The 23,076-nt window shown below is 42.6% G+C and overlaps 2 protein-coding genes and 1 pseudogene across 13 annotated transcripts in view; 2 read left to right on the top strand and 1 right to left on the bottom strand.

Annotated features, from left to right (window-relative positions):
- Positions 1-8,469, top strand: part of LOC118359828 (UHRF1-binding protein 1-like) — a 46,129-nt gene extending 37,660 nt beyond the window's left edge. The window contains exons 14-21 of one of the 2 annotated variants that reach the window (XM_035738634.2): positions 74-1,347; positions 1,508-1,650; positions 1,873-2,015; positions 2,173-2,323; positions 3,041-3,303; positions 3,483-3,591; positions 3,717-3,811; positions 4,234-8,469. In XM_035738634.2, the coding sequence (XP_035594527.1) occupies positions 74-1,347; positions 1,508-1,650; positions 1,873-2,015; positions 2,173-2,323; positions 3,041-3,303; positions 3,483-3,591; positions 3,717-3,811; positions 4,234-4,350 (2,295 nt within the window). In that variant the 3' untranslated portion in view covers positions 4,351-8,469. Of the gene's footprint in view, positions 1-73; positions 1,348-1,507; positions 1,678-1,872; positions 2,016-2,172; positions 2,324-3,040; positions 3,304-3,482; positions 3,592-3,716; positions 3,812-4,233 lie in introns of both variants that reach the window. The other variant, XM_035738633.2, reaches the window with a different exon arrangement.
- A 145-nt stretch (positions 8,470-8,614) lies between these two features.
- LOC118359837 (transcription initiation factor TFIID subunit 11-like) lies at positions 8,615-10,538 on the bottom strand (annotated as a pseudogene).
- Positions 10,539-11,274: 736 nt separating this feature from the next.
- The window catches only part of LOC118359829 (ankyrin repeat and SAM domain-containing protein 1A-like), a 120,819-nt gene continuing 109,017 nt past the window's right edge, over positions 11,275-23,076 (top strand). For 3 of the 11 annotated variants that reach the window (XM_035738641.2, XM_035738636.2, XM_052482197.1), the window contains exon 1: positions 11,277-11,654. In XM_035738641.2, coding sequence (XP_035594534.2) covers positions 11,479-11,654 — 176 coding nt within the window. In that variant the 5' untranslated portion in view covers positions 11,277-11,478. Of the gene's footprint in view, positions 11,655-23,076 lie in introns of all 11 variants that reach the window. The other 8 variants (XR_008083062.1, XM_052482198.1, XM_035738640.2 and 5 more) reach the window with 5 other exon arrangements.

Below are 23,076 nucleotides of genomic sequence, written 5' to 3'. Positions count from 1 at the left end.
ATGTTATTACTGGGTTAGTTGTCAGGAGATGACTGTGTTCCTGTTTCTGTGCCTCCCCCCTGTCTGTCTGCAGCTGATCATTCCCCTGGAGTCGTCGATCATGGACCACCAGGACAGGCCCCAGTCCCTAAGCATCACCGTTCCCCAGATGGTCCTCAGCAACACACGCCACTCCCCCCACGGCACCCGGGCCGACCTCCACTCCACCTACAGCAGCTTCTCCACCTGCCACTTCTTCCAGTCAACTCCCCCTTGCTCCTTCCCCCGAGACCAGAGCTCCTTCCTCCCCCTACCCTCTGCCTTCCTCCATCACTCCCTGGAGATGGAGCCCCTGTCCCTCTCTGAGAGGAGGCCCCTAAGGCCCAAGGATGTCTGGTTCTTCAGCCTGTCCCGTCTGTCCATGAGCTTCGAGGGGGCGAGGAAAAGCAACAGGGGCAGAGCTCACCCCTTCGTGGAGCCTTTCACCATTTCTGTGTGGATGTGTCGTCCGTCTGTGTTTAAGGTCAGTTCCCTAGTCTCCTCCCCCAATGAACCAGCTCCTGTTGATCCCAACCTTAAAACCCCAGAACAGCAGGAAAACCATCTCCCGCCCAACCTGGAACACAACCAGGACAGTCGACAGGAGGTTGCAGTGGCTTCTATCCACTTCCTGGCCCAGGCCATCACACCGGTCAAGGTGTGGCTCAACCACTACCAGTATGTTGCCCTGTTGCGGATGAAGGACACCCTGGCCAGGCTGGGGCACGAGTTGGGCCGGGACACCAGGGACTCTAAGCAGGCCAAGGGCCAGGAGGCTGACCCCCCTACGGTGTGCCTAGCCCTCCTAATGGACTCAGTGGAGCTGGGGCTCCTGCTACCACCTGCAGCCACGGAGCCAGAGGAGGCCCACAACCCAGGGTCTGAAAGCCCCAGCCTGACAGACTCCGATCTCTCCCCCACTCACCAGGCTACTTCACCAGGCCCTCTGGAGGACAGTGGGATAGGAAACACCACTGCCACCATCAACAGCTCTCCTCCCCTTGAGCAGGAGGTGGAGGGTGTAGTAGATGAGGCCAGCGAGGCAGTGGAGGTCATGGAGGGGGAGATGGCCCAGGGGGATGGCAGTGGTCCTGTTCTCTCTCCTCCCTTCTCCCCTGAACACCATCACTCCCTCCTGTCCAGGGACCCCTCTACCTTCAGCCTGGAGGGAGAGCTGTCCACTGCCCTCACCTCAACCAAGGACGTCACCAAAGATGCCTTTAGTGCCTCCCTGGACCTGACTAAAGGGGCGTTCTCCATCACAAAAGATGCCTTCAGCTTCATGAGTCGCGGGTCGGGGATGAGCAAGCTGTTCAATCCACAGGCGAAGTAGGTTTCCCAGCATGCTCTCCTGCTGTGCTGTTGTCATTACACTATATGGTTCAGCTCTTCCAGGTCCATATTGTAAACTGTATGGATGTGGTTTTACTGGTGTGAATGAACATACAGGCTGTTGACCCTAACTCACCCTCCGTTTCTGTTTGTGTAGGGAGCAGCGCCCTGAGGAGGGGTCCCCCATAGCCAGCCTGCGGCTCCAGTCCATGAACCAGTCTCTCTCGCAGCACTCATTTGACAGTGCTATCCTGGACGGCAGCCTACCCAACGACCACCTCTCAGTGGAAAACGATGCCAGTGAGAACTTTGTCATCCTCATGGATGGTAACTCCCCACAATATCATCAGTCACTTCAAAACCATCCAAACTCTACAACACACATGTGTATTGTATCAAGAGAATACAGAACATTTAAAAATAAAGATATACTATCGATCTAGTAAGATGATTTAAAAATAATAATCTTGAATCCCACTGGACAATAGAGTTTTGTCCCTGTGTGTTCTGTTGTGGTTTCAGACTCAGGGGTAGTGTCCATGATGCGACCCAATGGCACCCCGGGGCCCAGTGGAGGCAGTCCTGCCCTGGGGACAGAGGGGGGGTCCTCAGCTGACCTGAGCAGCTCCCTGTCCCAGAGCATTGAGAACATCACACAGGACACAGTGGGTCTATTTACATACATACACTGTCCAGTGTGACATTACAGAGGCATTGTCAGCACTTCCACTGTATAGGCTCAGCAATCATACTGTATTTGTAAGCTGAGCAAAGCAGAATTGTTATTGTGATTAACTGATTGTGCTGTGGTGTGCTGTGCAGACCTCTGTGTTGTTGCTGGTGCTCAGTGGGATGGCCTGTGTGGCAGACCTGAAGGGAGAGGACCTGGTGGTGGCAGTGGAGGCCCAGGATCTCATCCTAAGACAGATGGGCAACGTCAGGGTCTCTGACCTGCTGACTGAACTGATGCCAGGTAACTGCAAGCTACGGATGGAACTATGCTTTTATCCATTCTGGATGACTTCCTGTGGCAGATTTGGATAATAATCCAGCGTAAAAACACTGCCTCTGTCAGTCATTGAAAATGAAGTAGAACTTAACTACCTAAAGACCATGCACCTTACTGAGCATCAGTCACACTCAACATCTGTGTCAACACACTGGCTCTCAATTTCGAATAAAAATGGTTCCCTTTGTCAGAGAACACTCTGTCCTCCCAACTCACTCATGCTCTTCGATTCCCTGTCAAACACCTGTTATATCCACTCACAAAAAGAAAAACTACACCTTATGGGACAATGCAGACTGTGAAGAGACACACAGGCACACACACTTGCAAATTCACACAGTGGCTAGCACACGCACTCTACACGCACATACATTTTAATATTGAATATATTGTAGTGTTATACATTTTGTATTGTAGAAATGTAGTGGTGTAATGATGTTAGATGATGTACTGTTTTATATTATTCGTCTTAATGTGCTTAGACCCCAGGAAGAGAGCAGCTAATGGGCATCCATAATAAACACAAATACATACTCATATTGTGATATAATCACTCCTGTAATCACCTCACTCTCCCAGTGTAACTACTAAAGACTCTCAATGCTACTTTTAGACCACTCTGCATCCATAATACCCATTCTCTGACTACACAACACACCATTTTTTACATGATGTCCGTAGTGCCTGGTGGGTCTACCGTTGGCCACAGGCAAGGCTGCAGGGCAGTTCCCGTGGTGGGCATACGGATGGAGATGGGTCCTTCTGCAGCGCGGCATGGTTCTCTATCTGGGTTGGTGGGTCACCTGGAGCTGGGTGTGCGAGACTGTCAGGTGGATCTGTTGGTTTCTACCCTGGCCACCTTGGGGCCCTTCCTGGAGGATGAGCTCAGTGCGGACATCCAACCCATTAAGATCCGGCTGGAAAACATCACTATCACTCTGAAGGTCAGCTGGTAACGGAGACTATGGAACTCTGTTGGGGTCAGATAATGTTATTTGATGTGTAGCCTGTTTTTATACGTGGTAAGATCCCAACAGCGTTCCATAGGATACAGATTGAATAAATGACAGTTAGCCTGCCATCCATGCAATGGACTTAACCAGTGTTTTCCCCTCCTGTTTAGGATGATGGTCCCAAGGTCTACCCCACGGCCCCCCAGCCCCAACCTGTCACCTTTACCGTAGACCAGGTGGTTGTGGAGCGATCTGATGACGGCATTTTGAGAATCAAAGGTGATTGGGGGAGAGGAGACGGACCTGTCTTTGAATATTACAATGATTTTGTCTCTCACTGCTTGAATGACATCGAATAACAGGAGTAATCTTTATTTCTAAATATGTATTGTCTTGTCTTGCAGGTGGTGAAGGCACAGTCCCAAGAGACTCAGCAGGTGGTGCTGTGGTATGTTTGGAGAAGCCAGACTGTTGGACAGAACGAACACTGTCGATCACGGTAGATCTCTACACCCACTCACACTGGCTCACCAGTATCAGTAAGGATTAGGCTAGTTTGAACCACCATGTAAAATGAAAGCGTAGCATACATAAAGTGATTATTCACGATAGCACAGTCCCGACAATAGTTGCATTGTACTTATGGTTTTTAACCTTAAATGTGTGTGAAACGGTTGATATAAAATCGCATGTACTCACGGGGCTTAAATGGAATACCTTTTAAGTTACATTTTGGATGATTAGATAAAGATAAGGCCAGGCAGTTGTAGTACCCTTGTTCTTGTCTGGTTCTCTTGTTAAGGCTAAGAGGGGCCAAATCAGGGTAGCAATTACAGCTGAAGAGATTTAGCATACTTGCCCTGGCAAAGAAACATTATTTAGAAGTGAAAAGCAATAAAGACAACAACCTTTTCCCTTCAGAATACTTTCCTGGAGTCGCAGCTATTGGAAGCTCAGTCGGCCCTCTCTCAAGCACTCACTGACCGAGAGCGTCTCCTCTTGGAAGTCAGGAAGTATGACCCCATGTTTGACCTGTGACCGCTTTACTTCCCCGGCCAGCAGAGGGCAATATACTGGCACTACATCAATAAGGGAGTAAAGGAACTGATAGAAATGTCTGGACAAAATTAGCTGTCTGAACCCAGGCATATGACAATTTCTAAAGAACAGTGATGAGTACCTAACAGTGGAATCCACCCTGATGGTTCCAAAGTTCAAGCTCTTGTAATGAATTGCACAAACAAACAGTGTGTCACTTCCAGAGAACACATAGGGGGCCCCTGTAGAAAACAGGTGTTCTACTGTAGTCACTCTTTACACACTGACGGGTATTGCTGTACATTTAAAGCTATTTACACCTAGTTTGAATTTAAACCACCATAGAGAATAGTTGACTCATTGTTGTGCTGCACCTCACTGGCCATCTATCTTTAGCAAATATTTTATTTGAAGAACACATGCCAAAATTAGTCTACTATGCAGTCTTCTATGCAGAGAACTGTCAGTTTAGTAGTGTTAAGATTCCATTGATGTTGTTTCCTGTACACATCTTTCAATGTCAGGCATGCCCTGTGAAGACCACTAGAGCTCTAGGAATGTTGGTGTGTGGGTTTACAAACACCCACCAAGCTGCAACTATAAAACTGTTCGCTATTGTAAAGTAGATCCTGTTCATAGTTGTACATAACTGTACGTCTGTATAGTTAGTAGCTGGTATTTTAGATGCATTCATGTAACGTTGTTTAGGATGATTGTGTATTAAATAGAAGTGGGGAAGGGAAAGAAAACCACTGACTTAAAGCAGTACTGCATTGTAAACATGGAGCTCCTGTCTGTGGGATCACCAGACACACCTCCGCATAGCTATCCTTTTGAATGGTTGTGTATCTGAGAAGGGGAAAGCTCTATCCACACTGTTCTCAGATACCAGGTCAAAATGTTCCCGTCTTATTTTTCTTGCATTTAAAAAAAAAAAAAAAAAAAACGTATATGAACGGTAAAACTAAATTTGGTGGTTGAATGTTCAGATGACACATGCTTTCTGATCTTTTGAGGACAGTTAAGACAATGGTTATGGTACATTAACTGGTTTAGTTTGTTACTTGAGAGGTGTACCCTGCACTCAGACAGGTATTGGTTGATCTCCTTTACTCACCCATCTGCATGGAGAAACACCATCTAGGTATATACTAATACCTCACTGACCATCCACAGAATTAGACTTCAATAAGTCCTTCTGCTATGTCTAACTTTTAGAGGAGGGGAGTGGATTGGGGTATATTCATCTATGGTTAGAAGCCCCTGTTTTGGATCCCAGTGTGGATGAAATGTAGTGTTATTATTTTGATATGAACTGTTACAGGCAGTCATGAATATTTACTTTTTACAGCTATTTTAAATAATTTTTGATAAGACAGTCTTGCTACTAGCCATCTCAACAAACACATCAGATCAAAGAATACATAGAGATACTGCATCTTAATTGCGTATATACACACAAAATGTGTAAAATGCTAATGCTTTTATCTACACTAAAACTGACAGGTGCACTAATGCCAATTTGTTGTCTTCTACCCATTGGATACCTTTCTATTACTATGGAACACCTGTGAAGCCTTTGTACTAATTGGAGTTATATTATTTAATGTGGTTATATAATTAGATTTTTGTTAGTAATTATAGGATATCTAATGTGGAGTTGACAAAGTTTATTATTTCTAAAATGTTTGTCTCAGAAGATTGGTACTTAAGAGGAGAGACATTGGGTTAACGTGACTTAGATCAAAGTCACACTCAGCAAAACAAGTGTGAATAGGGAGAAAGTCAATTGTGTCAAGAGACTTGTGTATGTGGTATGGTGCTAACAAGGTAACTAACCCTTGGTTGAGCTTTTAGCATCATTCTCCACTCTCTTCTGAGTGGAACTGCGAGACCTCTGGTGGCCATAATAATATACCACTATACCAAGCCTCTGGGCTTGTTTCTCTGGTTGCCTTCTGATATTAATGTATGAATGATAGTGTTACATTCTGATTGAGAGATGTAGCATGAAGCAAAGGATGAATTATGTTGTACCCATAGCCTGAGAATGGTTTTAAGCAATTATTATTATTTTTTTTATGTAAAAGTGAAAATGCCTAAGATTAACAAATTAACTTGTCTATAATGTGTCAGTTTTTTCCCTCGTCATGCATGTTTGTATTTGAACATTCCCTAAAGGTCACATTCAGTGTAACAAAGTAGTGATTCCGTTACGAATAATATCAACAACTCTCAGAAAATACATACTGCTACCCAATTGTTTTTTTGATTGTAGATATTTGCTTTTAGTTGTTTTTTTTTTTGCATGGCCTTGGCTGTAGCTAGGTTTCCATCCAATTGGCGACAGATTTTCATGTGAATATTCTATAATCCGCATTAAAACAATATGTCCATGTTCCCATCAGAGTCGTTTCCATCATATTGATTTGTTGCGGTTAAAGGTTGTGCGCGATGTAGTGCACATAAAAATAACTTTTGCGGTTAAATTCCCATTCAGGGCTCGACCCACCCCGTGTATAATTAAGAACAACAAGCGATGCAGGCGAAACAGACAGGGTAGGCTTAGATACTTGAGAACATTTTGTCTCAAAATGTATTTCTTTTTAAGCATAAATACATTTGCACAATTAGCATAGACATGAGATTGGTCAAAACAAGACATGGTATCAATAACATTATAAACTGGATTGTTCGAGCCCTGAATGACGATTGGATGAAAGTACCGTTTACCACGGGTTTGACAAAACATTTATTTTTACTGCGCTAATTGCGTTGGTAACCAGTTTATAACAGCAATAAGCCACCTCAGGGGGTTGTGGTATATGGCCAATATACCACGGCTAAGAGCTATTTGATCAAATAAAAGTTTCGCAATGATTACGTTGTTAGGAGTCTACTGATAGAAGTAGGATGGATTCGTGACAATCCGGTAACTTTGAGGGAAAAAAAACACTTCTATAGTTTGTGTTTGGTCTTCACAAACTACCACAGCTTCAAAGCAAACACCGCCCATTTCTAAAATATATATTTTTAAAATGTGATTTTAAATGTAACCCCAGCCACACTGCTAACCGTATGCCTAACCTTAAATTAAGAACAAAAAGCACGTTTTTGTTGATTCATTTTCACGTAGCCAATTTTGACTTTGTGCCTGTGACGATAACTAGTGGAAACCGATGTGCATGTATCTGCACGCTCATTGGCTATAATGGTCCCACCGCCTCCCGACTGCCTTCCATTTTTGAAGACGTTTAATTGTTTGAGCAGCCACTAGAGTATCTGGTCAATATCATGGATAATCTGTGATACGAGGTGAAACGAGACACATTTGATTTCCCACATAGCTAGCAACAATGACAAGAGGCTGCCATCTGACCTTTCAGAATCATAATGCACGCCTTCCTGCCATATCGATGCGCGCACATTTTCTTGACGTTGTCAGCCAATCCGTCTAAACCTGGTTATTGTAAGTGATGTGGAAGGAAAGCTGCAGTTGTATGACTGACTAAAATCCATGCTCACCCCCTCCTTAGAACAACTCTGTAAACCCTCTCCATCCGCAGCAGGATGGAGAGGGCTCAGCCCCCAGCCAGCTTCCACTCAGCCCCCAGCCAGCTTCCTCTTCACAGGGGGCAGCCTGTCAAGTTACACTTCTGCTGCCTCTTCAACTGATCTGGGTTACCATGACAACAGCCCCGAGCCAGCCAAATAGTGCCATGCATGAGGGGGTGGGCCTGGCATACTCTGTCCCTTTAGTTATTAGAATGACTTTGCAAGAATATAGTATTCTCATTGTTGTGTAGTGAGTGTGTACATGTAATAATCAAATGGATTATTTATTTTGCTCTGTGGATTATTTGCACTTTTAAGTGTGGTACATTAACTGTAAATTGCACTTTTAGTGTGACAGTGAGAATCATCCCAGAGAAGATAATGTCCTGATACATTTGTTGAGACCCTCTGACTGTGTTTTGTCAAATTTGTGTAACATTTGCTTAGAATTCCTCACCCAAGATGTTTTAATGTCATTCAATAAGACTTATGTAAACTTGGTTCTGTGAACCAAATTAGTATGTGAGAATTTTTCTAAGTGATAAAATATTGACGCAACCTTTATTTGTGTGCCGTCTATTCTCCTAGTGTAGGGTGGTGACTGATCTTTACACAGTATGGTTTTTACACATTTATTGGTCAGAGAGCAGGCTTGAGGTTAGTGTCCTATAACATGCACACACACAAACTCAATTTACGAAACTACCTGTCATTAATGAGAAGATAATACATTTTATTTATTGAAATGTCAGCTACTGACCCAAATTCTGTTCTAAAACATTTTTTTCCATGAGGCACTAGAAGGGACCAATTTTGGATACATTCTTTCAGCTTTATGCTTTAGCTCAAATAATAAAGCGTCACATATACAAACACTAAGTAGATCTAATATTTTCATCCAACGTTCTATTATTGACAAGTATATCCAAGAAATACCCTCAACTAACACAGAGATTGACTTTGGAGTTGGACTATTCCTGACAGCAGTACACTGCATTTGCCTTCATGGCCAGACATTCTCCATGCCAGTGGACATTGGAATAGAGAGAATGAACATGATAAAGTGGTGTAAGTTGCCACCATCTGAAAGGTGGAATTACATCCCTACTTGGCTCTGTCCGTCTATAATCAGCAAGGCATGAGTGGCTCAGTGGAAGAGAATGTTCTTGTGCTTTATATTGGGGATCTGCTCTGTTCTTTAGCCTCCCTCGTGTGCTTGGGCTGTAGGGGAGGCATGTCTCCCCTCTTCTCACACACGTCCACAGCTGCAGGACCAAACAGAAGAACGTAGAGTAGTCAAAAATGCCTCAAAGTCTTTGTTGGTGGAGATGCAAGACAATCAAGAACTCATCTGGTCAATATTGACCCAGCGATGTCCTTTACTCACCTTCTTCCACTATTTCTCCAGCAAATACCGGACATGGCGATAACCACATTTTGAGAGACTGAGGATCCTGTGATGGACTGTATCAGCTGTATCAACCAGGTAAAGATAAACATATGTTGAAATACAGCATACATGTGAATGTTCTTATTGAAATTGAACTGATTCTGATGAAATCTTACATAAAACTGCCTAAAGGTCTTACCTTCTTTATAGCAGCTTTAGGGAAGGCAGATCGTCTGTACATCTCATAGCAGTTAAAGCTGCTCCTCAGACAATGAGACAAACCCTGGACAATACGGGGGAAAATGTTAATGTACGAATTCTTGCAACAAATACGTTGCTGTGCAGTTACCACAAACGCTTTGTTAATACAATGAATCTTACCTCATCTTCTGTATGTCATCCTCGTCAACCTTTTGGCACCTCTCTGTTTTCTTCTTAGGCTCCAATTTCAGCTTTTTGGAAGCTTTTTGATTGTCTTGCGGTTCCCTCATCCTCATCTCCAGCCATAGTCATGCAGGTCATGCAAAGTAAACAGGATTTAAAAAAATGTTTTACCTTTATTTAACCAGGCAAGTCAGTTAAGAACATATTCTTATTTTCAATGACGGCTTGGGAACAGTGGGTTAACTGCCTGTTCAGGGGCAGAACGACAGATTTGTACCTTGTCAGCTCGGGGGTTTGAACTGTAACAAATAATAACTATATATTGAGTCAGGCTAGTGAGCTCTGTTGTGAGGTTGTTGTAGGGTTCCAGTACTTTGGGGGGCAATTTGTTGATATAGTTATAGTTATTCCAACACACTTAATTGATTGTGAGAATGGATCTTCAGTGTCTGCATCCGAGGTCACGGGTACTTCCTAAAGTGTCTTCGGTTTTAGGGCTTTCTCCAGCAGCCAATGATATCTTAGAGTTGGATTCAGTCTTTATCAGAGCCGGGTCTGCCATAGCTCATTTGAAATCTTACCACACCAATCGAACTTATAATTATGCAACAGTCAAAGCGGCAATGGTCGAGTCCAGAAACAAACTAGTTAGCTGCTAGCAAAATAATTACTTCAAAGCTAACGTTAACTACGCTCACTTACTAGCCTCGTGGAACTCAGTATATCTCGTTTATTCACGGTTAGCTGCTTTAGTAAAATACCAGCAAAAGCGCGAAAGAAAAATGTTTTGAATTTAGAACATTCGCGGTCGGAAGCTGCTGCTCAAATCCACTTCCTTTTCCCTGGTCGTCACCATAGACACAAAATCATAAACCCCGCCCAGTTCTAAAATGTATTTGTTAAACCTAACCTTAATCACACTGCTAACCTTACGCCTAACCCTAACCTTAAATTAAAACCAAAAAACACATTTTTATTTTCAAGATTTGTTACGATATAGCCAATTTGGACATTGTGCTTGTGGTAACTAGTGACAACTCCTTTCCAACTTCATTGGTCTTTATGGAGAGAATACTGAAAACAATGTGCGACTTTGTTTATAGTTGTCTTTTCTCTGTCAGTTGAGTAAAGATACACACACAGTTATATTTTTTCCAGTGCTTTAGTTGAGTACTTCCATTCAACTAGTCATAATGCTTGGCTTGTCAATGGGAAATAAAATACTATGCTTTTTTTCAGATGATGCTCTGGCTAAATGTAATTTGGTAATCGAAGTTAAATTATATCAATATGTCAATAGCCTCCATTATTAAATGGAATATACATTGAACTCTGGCACCCACATATATTTTGTGTTTAACGATCCTACAGTTTTTTTTAAGGAGAGAAAAAGGATGCCAACATAGTTGATTATTGCATGTACAACCATGTGCACATGCACAGTGTACTTACTGTGCACTTACTGTATTTAGTACAAAGATATATTTTGTGCATATTGGTAATAGATTAATCACAAATGAGAAATTACGAAAAAGAATGACTGATCGACGTCAGCTAGGGCCGGTTTCGAGGAAGTGACGCGCGCATGAGACTGGGCGAAGGAAGTTTGCTCCGTGGTACTGAACGAAACTTTTCCCCGGAGCTACAGTGGGAGATCAGAACAATCCTGGAGAATTGTGTTGCTGGGAGAGTGATCCAGTCGTGCAGGGAACCATTGTTTTCCTCAGTCCGCCTGTGAGATTGGTAGAGGACCGCAAAGGATTTTTTCTCCCGTGTTCTATCCCCCTACTCTATCCGAGATGGGGAAGGAGCAGGAACTCCTAGAGGCTGCGCGCACTGGAAATCTTGCCGCTGTGGAAAAGCTTCTTTCTGGGAAACGACAATCGACTGGAAGTGGCAGTGGATCATCGGGGACTGGTGGAAGCAGCAATATCAGTGGTCACAATGCTTCTCACCCGCTGTCCAGCCTTCTCAGGTAGGGGAGATCGGTGGATGACTGGGAGGCAGAGCGCGAGGTGTTCCGAACAGGAACGTCGGTGCATGGGCACGTTGTAAACGGCACAGCCACGTTCAGTAAACAACCTCCCGGAGTAATCAGTTTATTGTATTTCGGTTGCAATAACAGCAGCAGCTATTCATTTGTTAGTTTGCATCCACGCAGTGTACCCTTGCTTCGCCATGTTTAATAACATGTTCACGTAGCCATGCACGCGCAATGAAGTGCCTCTTTGTTAGATGATCGTCAGTGAAAAATAAATACATGTAATGCAACAAAACTCGTTACATATTCAAGATATTCATATGTAGTAGATTGCAACCTCGAGTCGTCAATTGTTTGTGTGTGAAGCTAAACTACTCACATGCTTTTTGGTTTGTCTAGACATTTTGGAACGTTGAGAAAAATAGTATACGAACGCCCTAGCACAATTATAAAAATGTTTTTTTATTTTATTGTCACAGGTGCAGTGAAATGTGTTGTTCTATACAGGGTCAGCCATATTATTACGGAATTAGGGTTAAGTGCCTTGCTCAAGGGCACATCGACAGATTTGTGGTATGGTCGGCTCTGTATTCAATTCTGGGACATTTTGGTTACTGGCCCAACTCTAACCAATAGGCTACATGCCTATTAATGTTTGACGCCAGACCCATTCATTTTCGTATGCCACGGTGAAATTCGTTTACATAAACCAAGAAAAACGCAATAAAACAGGATCTGTGAGTAAAATGGGTCATGATTCTTCCCCCTACATTTTGTTGCACCATGTCCTCCCGAAACTTGTCTCTACTAGCAAGTGGAAGGAATTGAGTTTGTCGGTGGACTGGGCAGTTGCATGCTCTCATTTTTACTTTTTACTTTTTTTACTTAAAAACAAAACTTCAGTCTGTCTTGCTCAAGGTTATTAAATAAATAACACATTTTGTGTTTTTGGGATTAGATAGATGGAGTGCACTTGGAATGCCCACTGAGAGTAGTGAGAAATAATGTCAGAGAGACTAATTTTGGTGACACTTGCTCTACAGCCCTTTCAGGTAAACGTTGCAGGAGAAATGGGAGGAAGGGAATACACAATGACCTAGGCTATTAGTAATTGCCCTGGGACCAGTGGTGCCCTTTGTGTACTCCGTAACATAACTCAAGGTGCATTTTAAAGAGGCCATTGTTGTTACGTTATGGTGCGTACTTGGTCAACAAGAGAAGGGCAGTGTGCTGTTGGGGTAGTGGAAGAACATGTTGAGAACATATTTCTCTTGAGGTCTATGCCACAATACACATGCCCAACGAGAGAGGTTTTCCATTATTTCCTGTTTTAAACACTAGGACTAGATAAACCACTTGAAATTAGAATGCTGGCCACACACAGGTGCATAGCAGCCTTGTCAATCAACCTGCTAAAAGCCTCATCGAGGTGCATACGTCCCATGGCTGAGACAAGTGTTGGCTAAAAGCCCCTAGGTGATGTGTCACTGTGCTACTCATGACAGGCTGTACACTACACTGAATGTACTCTAGCTAATTACATGAAACCCTCTTAATCGGAAATCCAATTCAGGGATGTCATGATGCATTCAAGGCTGCCTCCATCCCTGCTTGTCTGTTACAGATCTGTGGGTGGACAGGGAATGATGAGCCCATTGTATCAAATTAAATTGTATTTATCACATGCTCCAAATGCAACTGGTGTAGACTTTACAGTAAAATGCTTGCTTACAAACCTTTTCCAACGATGCAAAGTCAAAAAATATAAATAAATACAAGTAAATAACGAGGAATAAAATAAAATGCACAAGAATGAAGCTATATATAGGGAGTACCAGTACCAGATCAAAGTGCAGAGGTATTTGAGGCAGATATGTACATGAAGGCGGGTAAAAGAGTAAAATAAAGAACAAAGTAGCAGCAGCAAATTATGAGTAAAAGAGTGTGAGGTTGTGGTGTCGGTATGCCTGTGTGTTATGTGTGAGGGAGTGACACTGTAGTGTGTGTGTGTGTGTGTATATAAAGTCTTGTGAGTGTGCTTAGAGTCAGTGCAAGAGTGTGAGTGCCGATTGTTCGGGTACCATTATTGACTATTTAGCAGTCTGGCAATTTAGGGGTCTTATGGCTTGGGGGTAGAAGCTGTGCCGATGCTCCAGTACTGTTTGCCGGACGGTAGTAGAGTGAACAGTCTATGGCTTGAGTAGATGGAATCTTTGGCAATTCGTCAGGCCTTCCTCTGACACCGCCTGATTGTAGAGGTCCTGGATGGCAGGGAGCTCAGCCGTAGTGATCTGCTGGGCTGTCCACACTACCTCTGTATTACTTTGCAGTCAAGGGCAGTGCAGTTGCCATACCAAGTGGTGATTCAGCCAGTCAAGATGCTCTCGATGGTGCAGCTGTAGAAGTGTTTGAGGATCTGAAGGCCCATGCCAAGTCTTTTCAACCTCCTGTAAGGGTAGAGGTGCTGCCATGCCCTCTTCAAGACTGTGCAGGTATGTGTGTGGACCCAGTCCTTAGGGATGTGGACGCCAAGGAACTTGAAGCTCCCTGGTCTAGCTCACCTAATCAATGGCTGGCAACCAACCTCTTAGATAATGTTTGTCTAGCACTCGTTGGAAATAAATAAACTGATGGTCTATAGACTGTGTATTGCCTCTGTGTATATATGAGCTATACGGAAGTATGGACATGTAGCCTATGCTTACCCCCAAGTGGCCCAGGGGGAGATTTTCTATTGTTTGTGACATTTGATTTAGCGCATGTAATGAAAATGACAATACGTTTAGGGCACGTGTCAAACACTTTCCATGGACGGCCGAGTGTCTGCGGGTTTTCGCTCCACCCTTGTACTTGATTGATGAATTAAGGTCACTAATTAGGAAGGAAATCCCCTTACCTGGTTGTCTAGGTCTTAATTGATGACCAAAAACCCGCGGACATTCGGCCCTCCGTCAAATGAGTTTGACCCCACCTGGTTTAGGAGCATCTGTGAAATTACCATACTGATTCAGACATCGGTTCAATAGAGTTCTTTCACTAAAGACGGTTGGCCTGTGTTGTGTGCAGCTTGCTCGGCTTATTTTCATGGTGGAAAATAAGTGATCTTTAGGCCTAGGCCCACATCTGTGCCTGTTCAACTTTCATGTTGAATTACGTCACCTGCAAAATGTGGTTGTTGTTCCAACTGATGTAGAAATTTGACATTGAGCAATATTATTTCCAGAAAATCCATCTAGGTTGTTGTTACACTGACATCTGTTTGCACAGGCACAGCATAGGTAGTTGGCCTTCTTTGCACAATGCATGTAACATGATTTGTATTCACACAGTATCTGTCAGCATTGGTGATGGTGTGTTGTATTTATGCAGAATTTTTGCCATTCTTCCTATGGAATGGAGTACATGTTGAGACTTGTGGTGTTTTCGTAGCCAGGCAGGAGCACAGCTTTTCCTCTGCAGAATGTCTGCTCTTCCTGAACACCTGAATGGAAGATGCAATTGAACACATACTGAGCCCTTCATGTTCAGAACCCCCACATGTGCTTTGTGTTACTCTGAAACAGAAAGAGAAATGGATGGAATGACACTGGATAGCATTCCCCACAGCTATCCTAGTGAGAGACAGGGAGCCCAAGGCGTCAACATTACCTTCTCAGCATCAATACTAACCTTCCCGACTGAACAGCAGCAGACTGACGCCTGATAAGGCTTTCCTGTTTACCAGGGTTGGGTTCAATGACATGTCACTGCCAGTCAATGCCAGCACATGTGGTATTCAGTTGACAAGTTGAATATCAATTCACTTCCTGAATTGACTTCCATTTAAAAATAATTTACCTCTGTTATTTTAGATTGCTTATATGGCCTTTTTACTGCCGCGGTGCAAACCTCTCTACAATAGCCTAGGCCCTATCACATGTTCTATGTGTCAATGGATGTGTTTTATTCCAGTGGCTCAAGATCAACAAAGAAGCAGAAGTGGTGAAGCACTGTGTCATACATTCACTTCAAGCTATGCCTTTACAAATAGTGTACTGTACACTTACTGCAACGTACTGCCCACATCTCACTCTGGCCCCATGATCCGTGTCGATCCTGGAGGTCCACTGGAAGAGCTCCTCTCTGGCACTTCCGGTCCCAGGTTGTCCAAACGACCCCAGCTGCTGGTTTCCGGTCCTGGAGGCAGGGGTAAACGGAGCCCATGGCAGGCCAGGGAGAGAGAGAGAGAGAGAGAGCCTGGCCTGCCCATTGTGGGGAAATTAACAGAGGAATGCGTGGAGCAGCACTGACTGAACTGACACTCAGAGTTTAGCCAGATGAAGGGTTGTGTGTTGTCTCCTAAATTCACAGCCAGCTCCTTTGTCCCATTGACACAGCACAGAGAGGATCCCTTTTCATATTTATCAGGCCCCAGGGAACCGTTTGGGCTTTTTCTAGACTTAAGTGTCCTAATGGAAAAAGAGAGCTTTCAGTGCAGTGGTACAACATACCTTTTTAAATGCATTCCCTTTTCTCCAAATGGACTATTTTAATAGTACTGTAGGACCTCAGTCAAGAAAGCTGAATATACTTTGGCTATTTTGTAGCTAGATACTGTGGCAGTCGGGATTAGTTTGTTCAAGTAGGCCAACTGAAATGTAAGCTTGCGTTTAGCTTCTGTCACCATTTGTGAAATGTCATTGTGGGGAAGTGGTCAAGGGACAGGACCTGCTGCCAGATGAGGTTTTAGGAAGTTTGAATTAAGTTCTTGCCCTGAGTGACCCAGAGTGTAGGCTACATACACACTGAGGCCCCTAAGTTCTGCAGGTTTGTTGGTCTTGTTTTGCTAAAATATGCATAAAAAACACATTTGAAGAAATATGTAGCCTAGACAGAGTTTACAGAGTACAGACGTCAGATGGGTCCTAACCAGTAACCACAGAGGAAGGTACTGGGAGGAAAGATGTGTGTGCCAGCCAGGCTCAGCTCTTCTGCTCAAATCCGAGTGGTGATTATAATAAGCCCCAAGCTGCAATTGTGCAACAACGGTCACAGAAAGTGAATTGTGCTTCCACTCAAATCTTCTTGCATGTAGGGTTTCTGGTCGGTCCCTGTGAAGTTGGACCACCCTAGTGAAAATGTAACTTGCTAGCTAACAGCCCGAGACCTAATAGCCAATGCCTTGTTAGCACATTCTTTTTTTAGCTTAGTCCAGGGGTTTTCAAACTTTTCTTGCCTAGGGACACCCACACAGGTAAACCGGCAACCCAGGGACCGGACCCCCTCATGTTAGGCAAAAAAGAAATGTCTTATCAGGTGAATAATAATGGCAAGTAGAAGTAATGCATTTTTAAATGGATAGATTTGGTAGAAAGTTTCATTGTTTTAACTTCCCCACAGTTCTTTGGAAGAGGAAGTGTAAACTCTAACATACCTTTCTAGCTAATAGGCTATCTTGGCGGCGGATAGAATTTTGCTATTGTAATGCATGTTTTCTGCAATTCTACAAATGTTTCCACTGAGCTGAGAGGACAATTTACAGTAATTCTACATAGTTTGCTATGGAACCGAGAGCCCATCTAGCAGTTTTAAAGTCAACTAACTGTGTTCCTCTTCTCAAACATTATAACAACATCAATAGGTATGTGCCCTGGATCCTTGTTTTTAAAATAAATTAAAAATCCAGTTCTCGGAGTGTCAAGCTTATGTTTTATTGTTCTCAAAGATGGTATTATTAAAAAGTCTATATAGTTCAAAATATTTTCTGCGTGCTTTCTATCTGGTTTTGGTCATTTAAGTTGACACTGAAACTGTTTTTCCATCCCGAAAATTAACATTTAGATGCCCGGCCCGCCTAAGAATTTTCTATAAAGAAAAATAACCTGTAATTAGCTCTAAAGACTGTAATTTCCACCATATTAAAGGGATGGATTGATATTTTGGCAATGAAGCTATTTATCTACTTCCCCAGAGGTGGATGAACAGGAACAGCTAGCATGCTAACTGTTCCTGTAGACTTCGAGTCATTGTGCTAACGCTATTTAGCATTGGCTTTTGAACCATCCTCCAACCTCCTTCATACTGGATGCAGAAAATTGTGCCAAAAATGGTATTATGTTGTAGCTTGCGATATTCATTAAAAAAAAAATCAAACAAAGAATATATATATATATATATATATATATATATGGATGTTTAATAACAACAGAAGTGCTTGCAATGGAACGATGCACATATTTAATGAAACAAAGCCATTTGGTTTCTCTGTTATGCATGCATGTTCTGTCCTTCATTTAGCATGACTGGTTTGTCCACTTTGTGCAATTGACTGTTCAAATCTGTCCGTAGCAGGGAAAGAGAGCAAAGGGTGTCGTGATAAGTAATCACGCAGTCATTATAGCCACTCAAGAGACCATGGTGTCTCCACAGACCATAGAGCTCTCTGCAGGAATCACTTATGCATTCCTAGAATCTGTCTGTAGTGTAATGTCAACAGCAATGTGGCACTACCCACCCAGGCATGTGGTGAATCAGGAAGAGAATGCTAATTAAATGGTAGTTCAGTAGAATGCCTGGCACCCAGGTAGTGTCTCCAGTAGCTAAGAGCTAAGTTAGAAGTTTGGTTAACAGCATGCTGTGAGTGTCACGTTCAGGGGATGGAAGGGTGATCTCTGAACTTCTTTTTGGTTCCATCTAGGAGAAAGATGTGGTAGCTGTAAAATCTAACACCCATGTGTTGGCATTCCTAAAGTATTTGAATTTGGGATGACAGTCTGAATGTGAGGCCATGTAAGATTTACAATCAACATGTTTGTCTTGTCAGAAAAAGCTGGAGAAAGCAGTAGGCTAATAGAGGTAGGTGGCGGGCCTCCTTTACCCATGATGACTTCCACAGATGTGGGGATGAAGACAGAGAGATGCTTCTGTGAAGAGGCCTCACTTGGCCCTGCCATGTGACAGTGGCAGATGATCATTGCTGTAAGCTATAAAAAAAATAGTTACACGTAGAATAATAGTGAAGACATCAAAACTACGAAATAACATATGGAATCATGTAGTAACCAAAAAAGTGTTAAACAAATCAAAATATATTTTATATTTGAGATTCTTCAAGGTAGCCACCCTGTGCCTTGATGACAGCTTTGCACACTCTTGGCATTCTCAACCAGCTTAACCTGGAATGCTTTGCCAACTGTCTTGAAGGAGTTCCCACATATGCTGAGCACTTATTGGCTGATTTTCCTTCACTCTGTGGTCCAACTCATTCCAAACCATCTCAATTGGTTTGAGGTTGGGTGATTGTGGAGGCCAGGTCATCTGATGCAGCACTCAATCACTCTCCTTCTTGGTCAAATAGCCCTTACACAGCCTGGATGTGTGTTTGGCTGTTCTTCCTGTTGAAAAACAAATTATAGTTGTTTACAGACACAGATTATTTCACTTATAAATTCACTATCACAATTCCAGTGGGTCAGAAGTTTACATACACTAAGTTGACTGTGCCTTTTAAACAGCTTGGAAAATTCCAGAAAAGTCATGGCTTTAGAAGCTTCTGATAGACTAATACACATCATTTGAGTCAATTGGAGGTCTACCTGTGGATGTATTGAAAAGGCCTACCTTCAAACTCACTGCCTCTTTGCTTGACATCATGAAAATCAAAAGAAATCAGCCAAGACCTCCGAAAGAAAATTGTAAACCTCCACAAGTCCGGTTCATCCTTAGGGCAATTTTCAAACGCCTGAAGCTACCACGTTCATCGGTACAAACAATAGTACGCAAGTATAAAAACCATGGGACCAACACTATGCAGGCTTCATATCTCTCAGGAAGGAGATGCGTTCTGTGTCCTAGAGATGAACGTACTTTGGTGCGAAAAGTGCAAATCAATCCCAGAACAACAGCAAAGGACCTTGTGAAGATGCTGGCGGAAATGGGTACAAAAGTATCTATATCCACAGTTAAACGAGTCCTATATCGACATAACCTGATAGGCTGCTCAGCAAGGAAGAAGCCATTGCTCCAAAACCGCCATAAAAAAAGCCAGACTACGGTTTGCAACTGCACATGGGGACAAAGATCATACTTTTTGGAGAAATGTCCTCTGGTTTGATGAAACAAAAATAGAACTGTTTGGCCATAATGACCATTGTTTTGGAGGAAAAAGGAGGAGGTTTGCAAGTCGAAGAACACCATCCCAACCGTGAAGCACAGGGGTGGCAGCATCATGTTGTGGGGGTGCTTTTCTGCAAGAGGGACTGGTGCACTTCACAAAATAGATGGCATCATGAGGAAAGACAGTTATGTGGATATATTGAAGCATCTCTAGACATCAGTCAGGAAGTTAACCTGTTGATCCTACCCCCTACTTTTTCGAACATTCTGTTAAAAATCGTGCAACATTTCAGCGCCCTGCTACTCATGCCAGGAATATAGTATATGCATATGATTAGTATGTGTGGATAGAAAACACTCACACGTTTCTAAAATTGGTTAAATCACGGCTGTGACTATAACAGAACGTGTGTTTCATCGAAAAGCGCAGGAAAATCTGATCACTGAAAACTGGAAAATATATCAATGCGCCACTTGAATGTATTGTTGAATAGAAACCACATTACCTGGAGCCGAGGTTGCAATACCTACAGCTTCCACACGATGTCAACAGTCTTGTCATTTGCCTAGGATTTGTTTCTTGGTCAAACGAACAAGAGACAGCCCATTTCTTCCGATCTCCAACAGGATATTTTGTTTGAGATTTATCCGGACATTATTTCTAGACGTAGCTATAGAATATACATCGCCCCGTGATCAATTTGATCGATTATTAACTTTTACTAATACCTAAAGTTGCATATTTTAATTTTACCTTTATTTAACCAGGCAAGTCAGTTAAGAACACATTCTTATTTTCAATGACGGCCTGGGAACAGTGGGTTAACTGCCTGTTCAGGGGCAGAAGGACAGATTTGTACCTTGTCAGCTCGGGGGTTTGAACTCGCAACCTTCTGGTTACTAGTCCAACGCTCTAACCACTAGGCTACGAATGGGCATTACAAAAGTATTTCGAAGTGTTTTGTGAAAGTTTATCGTCGACTTTTTTAATTAAAAAAAATGACGTTGCGTTATAAAACGCTGTTTTTTTCCTTGATCACACAGTCTTCATAGATCGATATCTAGGCTATATATGGACCGATTTAATCGAAAAAAAATACTTAATAGTGATGTTTATGGGACATCTAGGAGTGCCAACAAAGAAGATTGTCAAAGGTAATGAATGTTTTATATTTTATTTCTGCATTTTGTGTAGCGCCGACTATGCTAATTATTTTGTTTACTTCCCCTGCGGGTCTTTAGGGGTGTTGCATGCTATCAGATAATAGCTTCTCATGCTTTCGCCGAAAAGCATTTTAAAAATCTGACTTGTTGGCTGGATTCACAACGAGTGTAGCTTTAATTCAGTACTCTGCATGTGTGTTTTAATGAACGTTTGAGTTTTAACGAGTGCTATTAGCATTTAGCGTAGCGCATTTGCATTTACAGATGTCTAGATGGGATGCATCTGTGTGTCGGGCGGAGGTAAGAGGTTAAAGCTTGGTCTTCCAAATGGACAATGACCCAAAGCATACTTCCAAAGTTGTGGCAAGTTAGCTTAAGGATAACAAAGTAAAGGAATTGGAGTGGCCATCACAAAGCCTCAATTCCATAGAAAATGTGTGGGCAGAACTGAAAAGGTGTGTGCGAGCAAGGTTACAGGTTACAGACTCCGTTACACCAGCTCTGTCAGGAGGAATGGGCCAAAATTCACCCAACTTATTGTGGGAAGCTCGTGGAAGGCTACCTGAAACGTTTGACCCAAGTTAAACAATTTAAAGGCAATGCTACCAAATACTGATTGAGTATATGTAAACTTCTGACCCACTGGGAATGTGATGAAAGAAATAAAAGCTGAAATAAATCATTCTCTCTACTATTATTCTAACATTTCACATTCTTAAAATAAAGTGGTGATCGTAACTGACCTAAGACGGGGAACTTCTACTAGGATTAAGTGTCAGGAATTGTGAAAAACTGAGTTTAAATGTATTTGGCTAAGGTGTATGTAAACTTCTGACTTCAACTGCAGGTTGTTTCACTGCATAACTTTGATTGTGCTCACTGTTCATCTTTCAAAAAAACAAAGAATAGGACTGTATGTAAGAAACAGGCTAGCTTAAGTCCTTGCCTTAAAATGAACATCTTTGTGGACTGGGGGCCTAAACAGAATAGAACCCTCCCCCAATTGGGTTATCAAATTAGATTTTGCGATTTGGGTGGGTAGTTTCCAGAAAGACAATTACACAAAACTTTTAAGTCTCAACTGTTCCATTGTTATTTTCTCTGCCCAAAATGAGAAGGCAGAAATAGAAGCTAATCTTGACAAGAACTACAGCGCATTAGTTCCAGATAAGAACTTGGATCCCGACAGAAACCAGTGTTATTTATAGGTTCCCACTGCGGTTACTGTGTTAAAACAAACAGAAAAGGGACCCGCTTCTCGACTGTGAGTCTGGTATTTCACTAGAGAAACAGACACCTCTAATGAACTCTCCACTATGATGTGTTTGTTTGAATGACCCTTCTTCCACCCAACACAGTGAATAACCTCAGTGGCACTGGAGGACAAAATGTGTGTCCTCCTGATATGAGAGACAAGAGTTTTGTGTGGCGTAATGTGTCCATTAGTATTTGATAAAGTCTGTTTATAACTAGTTCCAGAGACAAACAGTAACACTTTCATCCAGGCGTGTTTCTGAGCCCAGGCAACAAGGGAGCTCCTGCCCCAGAAGTTATGGTCTCCCTGGCCTGGTGTCTCTGTCTCCTTCTCCCTCCCTGCTGCTCTCAGCGGTCTCCTGCCCACCTGCTGGGACCCCAGCCAACCCCCAGACTTCAAACATGTTTTACTTGAAGTCAGGAGAGAGAAATAATTGTCCTCAATAAAATGTACACAGGCCACCAATTTTAAGCCCTAGCACGTATTAACTTCTGCTTTGCTGACATTTTCTTGCTTTTCCAAGCTCAGTCTCATTTATTTTATTTGAGGAAGTCTGTTTTATATTATGAAATGTCAGTGCTAAAATGGTTGTCTTGAACAAACCAAGCTAATCTGTATTCTCCAGATTCTATTTGTACTTCCCACTATCATATTGATGTGAACATTGATGGATAGATACACTGTTATTAGAGCAGGTTTCTTCAGTGTTCTGGATGACAGGATGTTGACTGGTGGAAGGCATTTATTTTTTATTTGCCACTTCCTGATCTGTTGGGAAATCATGTCCTCTTTCAATTAATTTCAATTCAAGGGCTTTATTGGCATGGGAAACATATGTTAACATTGCCAATGCAAGTGAAGTAGATCATAAGAAAAGTGAAATAAACAATACAAATAAACAGG

This window comes from Oncorhynchus keta, chromosome 27, assembly GCF_023373465.1.
Source record: "Oncorhynchus keta strain PuntledgeMale-10-30-2019 chromosome 27, Oket_V2, whole genome shotgun sequence".
NCBI classification, from domain to species: Eukaryota; Metazoa; Chordata; class Actinopteri; order Salmoniformes; family Salmonidae; genus Oncorhynchus; species Oncorhynchus keta.
Note: the sequence above shows the minus strand (reverse complement) of the source record. Positions and strands in the feature narration are given on the sequence as shown.